The 12670-nt window shown below is 28.3% G+C and overlaps 1 protein-coding gene and 1 long non-coding RNA gene across 4 annotated transcripts; both read right to left on the bottom strand.

Moving 5' to 3' along the window:
* Positions 1 to 5832: 5832 nt before the first annotated feature.
* On the bottom strand, positions 5833 to 6671 carry LOC120205144. The gene is made up of 2 exons (XR_005524006.1): positions 6334 to 6671; positions 5833 to 6188 (listed from the first exon to the last, which is right to left on the bottom strand). It is a non-coding gene; the product is annotated as an uncharacterized LOC120205144 (long non-coding RNA).
* A 1234-nt stretch (positions 6672 to 7905) lies between these two features.
* Positions 7906 to 9352, bottom strand: LOC120205121 (polyadenylate-binding protein-interacting protein 11-like). 3 transcript variants are annotated; one of them, XM_039205050.1, is made up of 5 exons: positions 9268 to 9352; positions 8657 to 9101; positions 8235 to 8342; positions 8084 to 8128; positions 7906 to 8006 (listed from the first exon to the last, which is right to left on the bottom strand). In XM_039205050.1, the coding sequence occupies exons 2-5, from the start codon at positions 9041 to 9043 to the stop codon at positions 7956 to 7958; spliced, it is 591 nt and encodes a 196-aa protein (XP_039060981.1). In that variant the 5' UTR covers positions 9044 to 9101; positions 9268 to 9352; the 3' UTR covers positions 7906 to 7955. The 3 variants fall into 3 exon arrangements, with proteins under 3 accessions (XP_039060981.1, XP_039060985.1, XP_039060989.1); XM_039205054.1 differs by lacking the exon at positions 9268 to 9352 and having other exon boundaries at positions 7907 to 8006; positions 8657 to 8872; positions 8903 to 9248; XM_039205058.1 differs by lacking the exon at positions 9268 to 9352 and having other exon boundaries at positions 7963 to 8006; positions 8084 to 8150; positions 8657 to 8872; positions 8903 to 9251.
* Positions 9353 to 12670: the final 3318 nt, after the last annotated feature.

Raw genomic sequence — 12670 nt, 5'->3', positions numbered from 1 at the left:
AAACAGGGTGCAACAATAAAGTGTCGATCCATATATAAAAAGTATCGATCCCATAAACATCGAAACCCATAAGTATAATGTTCAATGAAACCGGTATAATTATATCGGTTTTATGAGAGAATAGGTCTAAATCATGTATCGACACTTTTTTAGTTTGTGTCGATATTTTTGTCCAGAATGAAATATTAAAACCAACGATGTGCAAGCATAAAGTGTCGATACTTTTTATAAAAAGTATGGACACTTTCAATATAATAGGTAAAAATATAATGTAATAGGTAGCGCTTATATAATGTAATAGGTAACATTTATATAATGTAATAGGTAGTGCTTATATTGTAAAGTATCTATCATTTTTATAAAAGTGTCCATACTTTTTTCACTGTGGAAAACATTAATTTAAGGTTATCTTTTGAGTGAGTTTTAAGATATTAATTTAGTAATTATAGGCGTCTAATGATTTATTTTTTACGTTACGGTATATATTATTATTAAATTAAAAACAATAAACATATATATTACATAATTATTATTATCTTTGGTTAATATTGTTAAATTTAAATACTAAATAATATTTTATAAAATATCAAAACAATCAAATAATTTTTTGTGTAAATGAAATTATTAAATTAATATTGTAGGTGGAAAACATGAAACACTGTTAAAAAAAATTGAAACATAAATTACATAATTTAAAAAAAAATATCGATCCTTTTTATAAAAGTATGGACACTTTCATATAATAGGTAAAAATATGATGTAATAGGTAGCGCTTATATAATGTAATAGGTAGCGTTTATATAATGTAATAGGTAGTGCTTATATTGTAAAGTATCTATCCTTTTTATAAAAGTGTCCATACTTTTTTCACTGTGGAAAACATTAATTTAAGGTTATCTTTTGAGTGAGTTTTAAGATATTAATTTAGTAATTATAGGCGTCTAATGATTTATTTTTTACGTTACGGTATATATTATTATTAAATTAAAAACAATAAACATATATATTACATATTTATTATTATCTTTGGTTAATATTGTTAAATTTAAATACTAAATAATATTTTATAAAATATCAAAACAATCAAATAATTTTTTCTATAAATGAAATTATTAAATTAATATTGTAGGTAGAAAACATGAAACACTGTTAAAAAAATTGAAACATAAATTACATAACTTTAAAAAAAATATCGATCCTTTTTATAAAAAGTATGGACACTTTCAATATAATAGGTAAAAATATGATGTAATAGGTAGCGCTTATATAATGTAATAGGTAGTGTTTATATAATGTAATAGGTAGTGTTTATATTGTAAAGTATCTATCCTTTTTATAAAAGTGTCCATACTTTTTTCACTATGGAAAACATTAATTTAAGGTTATCTTTTGAGTGAGTTTTAAGATATTAATTTAGTAATTATAGGCGTCTAATGATTTATTTTGACGTTACGGTATATATTATTATTAAATTAAAAACAATAAACATATATATTACATATTTATTATTATCTTTGGTTAATATTGTTAAATTTAAATACTAAATAATATTTTATAAAATATCAAAACAATCAAATAATTTTTTCTGTAAATGATATTATTAAATTAATATTGTAGGTGGAAAACATGAAACACTGTTAAAAAAAATTGAAACATAAATTACATAACTTTAAAAAAAATATCGATCCTTTTTATAAAAAGTATGGACACTTTCAATATAATAGGTAAAAATATGATGTAATAGGTAGCGTTTATATAATGTAATAGGTAGCGTTTATATAATGTAATAGGTAGTGCTTATATTGTAAAGTATCTATCCTTTTTATAAAAGTGTCCATACTTTTTTCATTGTGGAAAACATTAATTTAAGGTTATCTTTTGAGTGAGTTTTAAGATATTAATTTAGTAATTATAGGCGTTTAATGATTTATTTTTACGTTACGATATATATTATTATTAAATTAAAAATAATAAACATATATATTACATATTTATTATTATCTTTGGTTAATATTGTTAAATTTAAATACTAAATAATATTTTATAAAATATCAAATAATCAAATAATTTTTTGTGTAAATGAAATTATTAAATTAATATTGTAGGTGGAAAACATGAAACACTATTAAAAAAAATTGAAACATAAATTACATAACTTTAAAAAAAATATCGATCATTTTTATAAAAAGTATGGACACTTTCAATATAATATGTAAAAATATGATGTAATAGGTAGCTCTTATATAATGTAATAGGTAACGTTTATATAATGTAATAGGTAGTGCTTATATTGTAAAGTATCTATCCTTTTTATAAAAGTGTCCATACTTTTTTCACTGTGGAAAACATTAATTTAAGGTTATCTTTTGAGTGAGTTTTAAGATATTAATTTAGTAATTATAGGCGTCTAATGATTTATTTTTTACGTTACGATATATATTATTATTAAATTAAAAATAATAAACATATATATTGCATATTTATTATTATCTTTTGTTAATATTGTTAAATTTAAATTCTAAATATTATTTTATAAAATATCAAAACAATCAAATAATTTTTTGTGCAAATGAAATTATTAAATTAATATTGTAGGTGGAAAACATGAAACACTATTAAAAAAAATTGAAACATAAATTACATAACTTTAAAAAAAAGTATTAATCCTTTTTATAAAAAATATGGACACTTTCAATATAATAGGTAAAAATATGATGTAATATGTAGCGCTTATATAATGTAATAGGTAGCGTTTATATAATGTAATAGGTAGTGCTTATATTGTAAAGTATCTATCCTTTTTATAAAAGTGTCCATACTGTTTTCACTGTGGAAAACATTAATTTAAGGTTATCTTTTGAGTGAGTTTTAAGATATTAATTTAGTAATTATAGGCGTCTAATTATTTATTTTTTACGTTACGATATATATTATTATTAAATTAAAAACAATAAACATATATATTACATATTGATTATTATCTTTGGTTAATATTGTTAAATTTAAATTCTAAATATTATTTTATAAAATATCAAAAACAATCAAATAATTTTTTGTGTAAATGAAATTATTAAATTAATATTGTAGGTGGAAAACATGAAATACTATTAAAAAATTTGAAACATAAATTACACAACTTTAAAAAAAGTATCGATCCTTTTTATAAAAAGGATCGATACTTTACAATATATCAGGTAAAAATATGATGTAATAGGTAGCGCTTATATAATGTAATAGGTAGCGCTTATATTATAAAGTATCTATTCTTTTTATAGAAGTGTCAATACTTATTTCACTGTGGAAAACATTAATTTAAGGTTATCTTTTGAGTGAGTTTTAAGATATTAATTTAGTAATTATATGTATCTAATGATTTATTTTTTATGTTACGGTATATATTATCATTAAATTAAAAACAATAAACATATATATTACATATTTATTATTATATTTGGTTAATATTGTTAAATTTAAATTCTAAATATTATTTTATAAAATATCAAAACAATCAAATAATTTTTTGTGCAAATGAAATTATTAAATTAATATTATAGGTGGAAAACATGAAACACTATTAAAAATTTGAAACATAAATTACATAACTTTAAAAAAAAGTATCGATCATTTTTATAAAAAAATATGAACACTTTCAACATATTATAATGTAATAGGTAAATTTGTAATGTTATCGGTATAAATATATTGGTTTACTTATAAAATAGGTCAATATAAGCGCTACCTATTACATTATATAAGCACTATCTAATATGTTATTGTACTTTATAATATTTCCGGTTAAATAATATAACATAACTAGTCTAAATTTTAACCAGTCACTTATTTAACCGGTCACACCGTATATTAACCGTTTTTTAGGCGCTGCACTGCGAAAGTACCCCTCCCATTGGTAAATTAGCTATCCAAACATTTCATACGCGGAAATGAAGGCTTTAAAAAATTAAATTTGTTACAAACTAATTATAATATTTTGATCGAAGAAATAATTATTAATTTTAAAAATTTTGAGTTTGACCATCGAAGATTATTACAATAGTAATTAAGTGTTTACTATTAAATAGTTAGACATATATGTAATAAATAATATTTTGTGATCACTTTAGCTTAATAAAAAAATTAAATTTATATTTTTTAATTAGGGTTGAGAAATACATATAATAATAAAATAATTGTTGATCCGTATTAAAATTCATTCTTTTATGAAAAGACCTAAGTTATATCTCGGATCTTATCCCACTCTTAATTTTGGCCGAAAAATTTTATAATAACATTTAGTATTAATGTTAGAGATAGTAATAATTATTTGTAAACAAGTAATCAATTATCAATTAATTTTAGTATATCTCGTAAAAGTTATAGTAAATGGTCACGATTTTCAAGGAATGTAAAACTTCGAAGGCTCTGTGATAAATAATATTATAAAGTCTTAACTGTACATAGCGAAAATCAATCTTAAAAAAATTTAGAAGGGATGTAACAATGTTATTTCTTTTTAATTTAATTTTTAACTCATTCTTTATGTAAGTCAAAAGTGTGGAATACTGGACACTTTTTTTAACTGGTTTAGGGTAAGCATAAAATAATATGTATTTAAAAATAATTTTAATAACTTGATATTGATAGCCTATATCTTTAATATTTTTTGTACGTTAATCTAAAATTTTAAATAATAACAACAATTCATTTATAATTATATTTTTTTTATAGAAACACGTCTAGCATTATATGAGTTTTTTCATATACCATTATAATAATAGTTTATAATGATTATTATTTTAGTGTATAATTTTAAAAATGGTGATATATGGTTTAAATACATTTAACTTTTTCTGTATATTTTATTGGAATAATGATAGAAGTTTATATTGCATTTTTTTTTTACAATTTGATTATTTTCGCCATTTTCTTTAACATAAAAATTTTAATCGTCTTCAAGTATCAACGAGGATAGAGATCTTACAAATGAATGGAACCATTTACAGGGAAAGCAGAAAAGCCACCGTCAATGACCAGACTTCTTTATCACTTTCTCTTTACGAAAATTTCGTCATTCAACTTCACAGCCCTGGAATTCTCAAAATGAAAAAAAAGAAGAGGTCAACAGCTTTGGAAACTAAAGTTGTATATGAAAGAGACAGAATCACACCAATCTGTAGGGCTCTTTATGACATTATAAACTTTAGACAGCCTAGAAGAAAATAGCATATGTTTGGTAAATATATATTGATGCAAAAAAATTAATTAGTATATTAATTTAAAAATAGTTTATCATTATTATTAACAAGAACAAATAGACTGTAATAACTATAGACGGTTCATCTATTTTGATTTAGGTGAAAAATTACGATTGATTGTTCAAGATAGAATTACATATTGTTGATGTGACTTTTTAAAAAAGATTTAAAGATTGTAAGAGAAAGCTTGAGACATCGAGATATGGGGAGACAAGAGAGCCCGAAAGAGAAAAAGATCCTTTCAACAAACTTATATAACCGTTAATATATTGACCCTTAATGTTAGTGTCAGGTCTAGGATTGCGATGACTATCTGTAAACTCTCACTCTGACTCACTCATAAAAGATATAGCTGTTAGATTATGCTAAGGAACAAACCTATAAAATTTAAGGGAGACAAAAACAGATTATCAATAGAAAATATAAAAAAATACTTAAATTATATGAGAATTTCAATAGGCCAAACCACCCCAGCCGAATCCCTCTCGGACCATCTCTGGAAATCAAGCCGAAGCTAGCATAGTATCAGTGACAGAGAAGTAGTAAAAGAACGACTCCATCAGTCACATAGCCTCTTAACTACCAGAATGCGCAAAGAGAAGTCCAATTTGGGACAAACCGAGTCCAAATTAGTGAGTAATAATGCACATCATTTCAAAGCCTCAAAGCTCCATCCAACTCTATGTACCATAAGTTCCAAGGATAAACAAATGATGACTCTAGGGTTTACAATGATCCCAAGCGTAGCAGCGGCCAATCTATATCATATATAAACTGGCAGACCCATTAACATGGGAAACCTATTTACATGGGGGTGTGTATGGACTCCAAACATATATATTTAACCTGGTACTAAAATCAGTCCGGTTCAAGACGATTCAGTTGACAGGAAGGCGGGGAGCGCGAGGCCGAACTGGGGTCTTTGATGGGCTTACCCTGATCATAAACAAGAACAAAGGTTGACTTAGAACAAAATCAAAATAGTAAATCGATCTTGGGACACAAATTACGGCCATGAAAGAAAAGAATGGAAAAAGGAAACATCATTTTGAGAAATGATGGAAAAAATCAGGAATTTGACCTTATAGGCAATGATCCCAGAACCACACCGCTACAGTTGAGAGCAGCAATTGCACTTTCAGCCTTCAAATAATAAGAGAAGATTACATATTCATTCATACATGAACACTGAAGCAATCCAATCTCGAAATGATTTGAAAGGAGCTACATATTATTCGCCAACTATAAATTCATTTCAAAATTTGGAAAACATCTCTGATAAGCCGATGTAGGTCACTGGATGTAAAAGGGCAGACAATCAAGATATAATTCACAATATCACTTGGCATCCCAATCCAAACCACTTCAAATAATTCCTTTGACAGCGACAAATAGATATCCTTGGCATAAGGCTCATTGTAAGGAATAGAAGCTCATCATATTCAAAAGGAGAATTCAAAAGGAAAGTTGTTCCAATATGCTTGCCGGTGTTTAAAAAGGTGCATCCGAGGCGCCTAGGCAGCCTGAAAAGACTATCTTGGTCTGGGCAAGGCAATTTTGATCAGACGCAGTAAGGTGCAGCAAGGCACTGAGGCGCAGCCTTTCCAATAGTTTGTTCTTTTTTGCTTAAGTTGGAGATGGAATTAGGCTGGATGACAATCAGAAGCAGTAGGCAGTTGGGTTTAATGCTGTAATTAGGCTTAGAGTGAGATGGAGAGAACACAGAGGGAAGAATTCTTTAGTTAGGCGTTATTAGAAACAACCTTTAGTTAAGGTGTTATGAGAATACATGCTTGTCCTACTGTTCTGCTTCCGGCTAGAGTGGTTCAGGCCTTGAACTTGAACCTTGATGAGATTGGCGCTCAACCCAGCTTCATCCTCGGTTTAACCCAAATTCTGCTGCTGACACTGATGCTGCTTTGAAACTTCGAAGTGGTGGGAACGTGTTAGGCAACCAAAAACAATGCAATTTCAGGCAACAAGGAATGAATCATGATATGGGGTTGCCTCATGAATGGACGTATTGACTCAACTTTAGCATATCTGCTAGTGGTTGACTGATTCTATCTGGGTTTCTTTTTGGGAGATTTTAGGAAGACGGGGGAAAGATGTTAGGGTTTTGTTATAGGGAAATAGTATTGAAAGTATAGGTTTTTAAGGAAGAGAAGGATCTCTGGGTTATTAAGAGACGATGAAATGGTCATTTTGGTGGAAAATAATGTAGGAACGTGTAGTTTATGAAGCACAGCTTTTGCATGGGGCTAGGGAAAACACAGTTAGGCTTTTGTAAATCTGGGATTTGGGTCAATAATTTGACAGTGAAAAATGTTGAATGAAATGAATGGGAACAGTATTTTGTCTATATTCTGCACCACATGAGCCCTACTACTGTTAGCACATGGATGATCTTATGTTCCCTTTACCATTGCCAACCGAAATAGTTATAATAAAAATAGAACAGATTTGTCAACAAAAAAAAAGGAATACATGCTTGTAACAGTGACAACAACAATGAGTTGCTGTGATATTAGGGTAATATTCTGTTAGAGGATCGACTTTGCTTGGGGTTATAAAAACGAAGAATGTTAGAAGGAACGAAGGATGATAATAGGGTAAAATCTGCATATATATATATATATATATATATATATTAATTGTGCCTCAATTCAATAAGGCGCGCCTTGCGCCTCAGCTATAATACCCCTATCGCCTTAGTACAGAATTTGGATCACCACAAATGCGGCAGTCAACCACCTTCATAAGAAACAATATTCATTGAGATACATCACCTCGATGAAAACTGCTAAGACAAGCAAAGAACACCATATCACCTGCCCACAACTCACAAATAAACCTGCAAGCAGCTCTTCAGTGACCTACATCCCGACAAGCAAAAGACTGCATGAATCCAAATAACAAAGAGAGGAGACTGTAGAAGTAATAGCAGCATCCTAACAAGCTCAGAATACTCACTATACATACCTGATGATCAATATCAGACACATAAACAGTTCTACGGATGAGCTCATCTCTCTGGGCCATACTTGTCCTGTTGTTCAATCTCCTTTTACCTTGATTGAAAATTTTCTTCTGAGAAAATAACAAAATCAATGAACAAATCCATGAGATTAGATGATGCTCTCTTCTATAATTGAGATGATGTACGATAGGAATTTGTTAATATTTGAAAAATGAACTTTGAAATTGAATACTTCCTAAAATGTACATGAACTGAAACCTCTACTAAACCAAAGAAACACAAAAAAAAAATCTTGACAACCCAATCAATCCGATTTTATTCATTTTGTTCTCTACCATTATTTTTTTAACTCCAAGATGACTAATGTTGGTAATTTAACAGTAAACAAAGAAACCAATCAATAAATGGGTTTTCGATGGCATACCCGCCTAGCGGCACCATTTTCATTTGCCTGGCCGTTCCTTGAGATGTAATTGTTGTTTTGCAGAAAAGAGTTGTCAGTGAAACACCCACCATTGAGTCCATGATTAACAACTGAATGAGGAACGAACTCTTCAGCCATGTGGTTAAGCTTAGAGAAAAGTTCTTGCAACTCTCTCATCTCTCTCTTGAAGCTATACCCAACTTCATCCCCAGCACCACCATTGCTCCTCTGTAAATTTCCGCCGTTGGATCGATGATGGAAACTACCGATCGTGTTATATAACCCCTGATCGTTCTGATTTAATCTCGTATTTGACTGATCCTGATCGTTTGATGCCACTGTTGTTGCAGCCGCATCTTGATTAGAAGAATTCTCAACCACTGCCATGACCCGATGATTATTCCTAAAAAAATATCCTCTTTTATCCACTGATCAACAAAAGGACCTGAAATTTATAAACCCAAACATCAAAAAATAAAAAATAAAAGCTTGATATTTTTAAAAAAATGAGTTTAGAAATGTTGGAATATAAAAAAATGATAGAGTCGTCTCGGAAACAAAGCTAAGCCTACATTAATCTCCATTGATGATGGACAAAACCACAAACTCACCTCCAGATCACTACGGAGAAAACAAATGGAAATAAAGAAGGGCAGAAAACAAAGTAAGGCAGTAAAAAAGAGGCTAGATTTTCTAGTTCTTACAGTGTCCGTCTTTTCCTCCTTTTAGGGGTTCTTCACCTATATTGCACTATATGTATACGGGACAGAAACGACAATTTATTTAGTAAGGTATAATATATAAAATAATTTTAAAATTATAAATAGATGTAAAAATTTATATATAAAGTTAAATATCAAGACTCAAACTATAATATTAAATTTAGAATAATAAAATTTATAAACAAATCATAATATTAAAATGTTAAATCTCAATATTTAAACCATAATATTAATTCTAGAATAATAAAATTTATAATCAAACCATAATATTAAAGTGTCAAATTTTAAGACTAAAACAATAATATTAAGTATAGAAAAATATTAAACAACACAAAAAAAAAAATTTAACATCTTTCGAGATTAACTCGCTCTTTATATCAGCCATATCAAGTGAGAGTTCGACAAACTCTAAATATCTAACATCTCTCAATGAATCAAAAGCATCTACACCAACATCTCACATCTTGATTTTCTCATCTTCGTATTGACTAGAACTCTTTGATAAAAGACGAAGATTGTAGTGGATGTAAAAAAATCTTTGGCGCGACTCGAATTTAATTTATTTCACTGCATGTTTAGGGTGAACTCGTATTCACAATAAAATCTGAATTTTATTCGGACTATTTACTCATTTTATTAATCGTGTCCATTCTGAAATTATATTTAAGACCATCCATGCAAAAAAATGTGATATTAACATGTATATATATATATATATATATGTATGTATCCATACTAAAAAAATGGTTTTGGTTCAGTCATGAATTGTAATTACCTGGGTTTTGTGAGAGTGGGTTGTCCTTGACAATATCAAGGGAATTACTTCCTCCATTCTTGGGAACATGCGGATCCAATAGCAGCCGCCTTCTCAATACAACATATCTAGATTTCATTAGAAAAAAAAAAAGAATAGAGATTTGAATCCATAACAATTAGTTTTTAGTTCCTAAAGACGTGAAGAAAGAAGAAAAATAATCAATTGCAAGTTAATGAAAATTTTTCAGAACTGGACATTAAAAACATAAGTTTATTATTACCTTCAACGAGAATTAGCAGTTTCCCTGCGAAGATCATCAAGTGAAGGAGAAGGAGGTAAAATACACAGGGACATATGTGCTAGTCACATGTTGTCCCCGAAACGTTCCCAGCGAGTACCGAAATATCCCCAACGAGTACCGAAACGTCTTCGTATTGTTCGGTCGTACCCTGTCACCGTGACACGTTCATGATACGTACCCCGACCGTCCCTGTATCGTCCCCGTGCCATAGACGTTTCGGGTACTTAAAACGACCTTCCTCTGCCGTCCCCATGCAACATAGTTCTTCACTGAGAGAAGAAGAAATCTCAAGGGTATCTGCTTCACATCCAACTTAATAATTGTAGTTTTCCCCTTAACTTCATAGGGAGAATAGAAATTTTCCCCTGAATATCAAAATTAATAGACTAACCAAATGAACTTAACTAATAAAAATGGTAGGTGCACGAATTGTTTGGTTGACGTAAGCGTTGTTGTTAAGCACCCATCATTATAATAGATAGATTTGAATATTCATTATTAAATGATCAAGAATATTTAAAATAAATATTATTTTATAATTATTTTATTTAACCAAAAATAATAATAAAATTGGTCTTAGATATATAACAAGCACATTACAACCAGGTGTTTTTAAAAAAACTTTAAAATAATTTTATTTTTGAGAAAACTCTAATTTTTTAAAATATCACAAAAGCTCTAAACTCTAAAAATCTCTTATTCTAGTCCCCTTTACTCTAACAACGGTCATCTCTGACCTTCTATTCGCCGACGAAAATTCACCTATACATCACCGACCACCCACTGACCAGTCATAACCCTTACTATAATTTCAAAATCCAAAATTCTTACATTTCAATCCATAAATTCTTAATTTCTCAAAAAAATCTTAATTCCTAAAATCTCAAATACTCAATTCTTTAAATTCTTTTGTTGGATCGTGATAATCGATCGTTTAACCAACTATGACAGCCAAACTTTTGACCATTTGATGGATCGTTTGAGCTTTGGGGCATTTGGCCATGAAGAACTTTGTAGAAAGTTTGGTAGGGGAGGGAAGAGAGAGGGGGGATGCGAGTAGTTTTTTTTAGAAAAATATATTTTTAAGCTATTTTTAAAATGTAAAAATTTTAAATTTATTAGATTGTTACACATATCATTTAACGTGGAAAATTAAAGTCGTTGATGGACTGAATACCTAAAATGATAACGTTTGTAATGTTAGGCATATAAATAAGTCAAAAATACTTTAGGCATTTGTAAAAAAACGATATAGTTTAGATACTTATTTTATATTTAAACCATGAAAATATAAGGGTACACTATCAAAATGGTTACATGCTTTAATATTTGTACATTCAAAATTAAATTTTAAATATTTATATTATTATATTTAAAATGTTAAATATTATTAATTTAATAATGTGACATGTTAATAAAATAGTTTAATTTTTATTTCAATCCATAGACTTAAAAAATTACTAATTATAAGCTTGAATAGGAAAGACAATTTATTAGTGATCATAAGTTAAATAAACTTTTAATAAACATATTTGGGATAAATAGACAATTTTACTTAAATAATGGTTTGAGGAAAAATAGTTCATATAAGATGTAGTCAAAATTATTTTGGTGATTTTTCCTGTAGTGTAAAAATCACTAGAATTACATGATATTTTTAAAAAAAGAAAATCATGATCATTTGCGTTGTATGTAACATCCCAAACTACGGGTTAGTGACTAAATTGTAAAACTTCAGAATTTGGTGATTAAAGTAGAATAGTTGAATAGTTCAATGACTTATTTGGGAATAAGTTATGAAGGGTTGTTAGTAATTATTAAAAGGAATTAAAGGGCAAAATGGTCATTTGACTTAAAAATGGATAAAATAAGGATATATACGGGGAATGTCTCAGGAAAGGCGGGTTAATATACGGCTAATATACAGCATTACCGGATACATTAAAATGTATTTAATAAATTCGGTTTAGCGGTACCTATTATGTTGACAACTAATAATGTTTTAGGTAGAAAATATGAAAAACTATTAAAAAATTTGGTAACCGGTAAACTTTGGTTATCGGTAAGTATCTATCCTTTTTATAAAAGTGTCCATACTTTTAACATATCAAGTAAATTTTACCGGTTTTGTCATAATGAATCTGGTTTTGTCATATTTTTACCTGTTATATTGTAAATTATCTATCCTTTTTATAAAAGTGTTCATACTTATTTCACTGTGAAAATATATTTAT

Source organism: Hibiscus syriacus, unplaced genomic scaffold, assembly GCF_006381635.1.
Source record: "Hibiscus syriacus cultivar Baekdansim isolate YM2019G1 unplaced genomic scaffold, ASM638163v2 tig00000376_pilon, whole genome shotgun sequence".
Lineage (NCBI taxonomy): Eukaryota > Viridiplantae > Streptophyta > Magnoliopsida > Malvales > Malvaceae > Hibiscus > Hibiscus syriacus.
The sequence above is the reverse complement of the archived record's forward strand: the minus strand, read 5'-3'. Positions and strand labels throughout refer to the sequence as shown.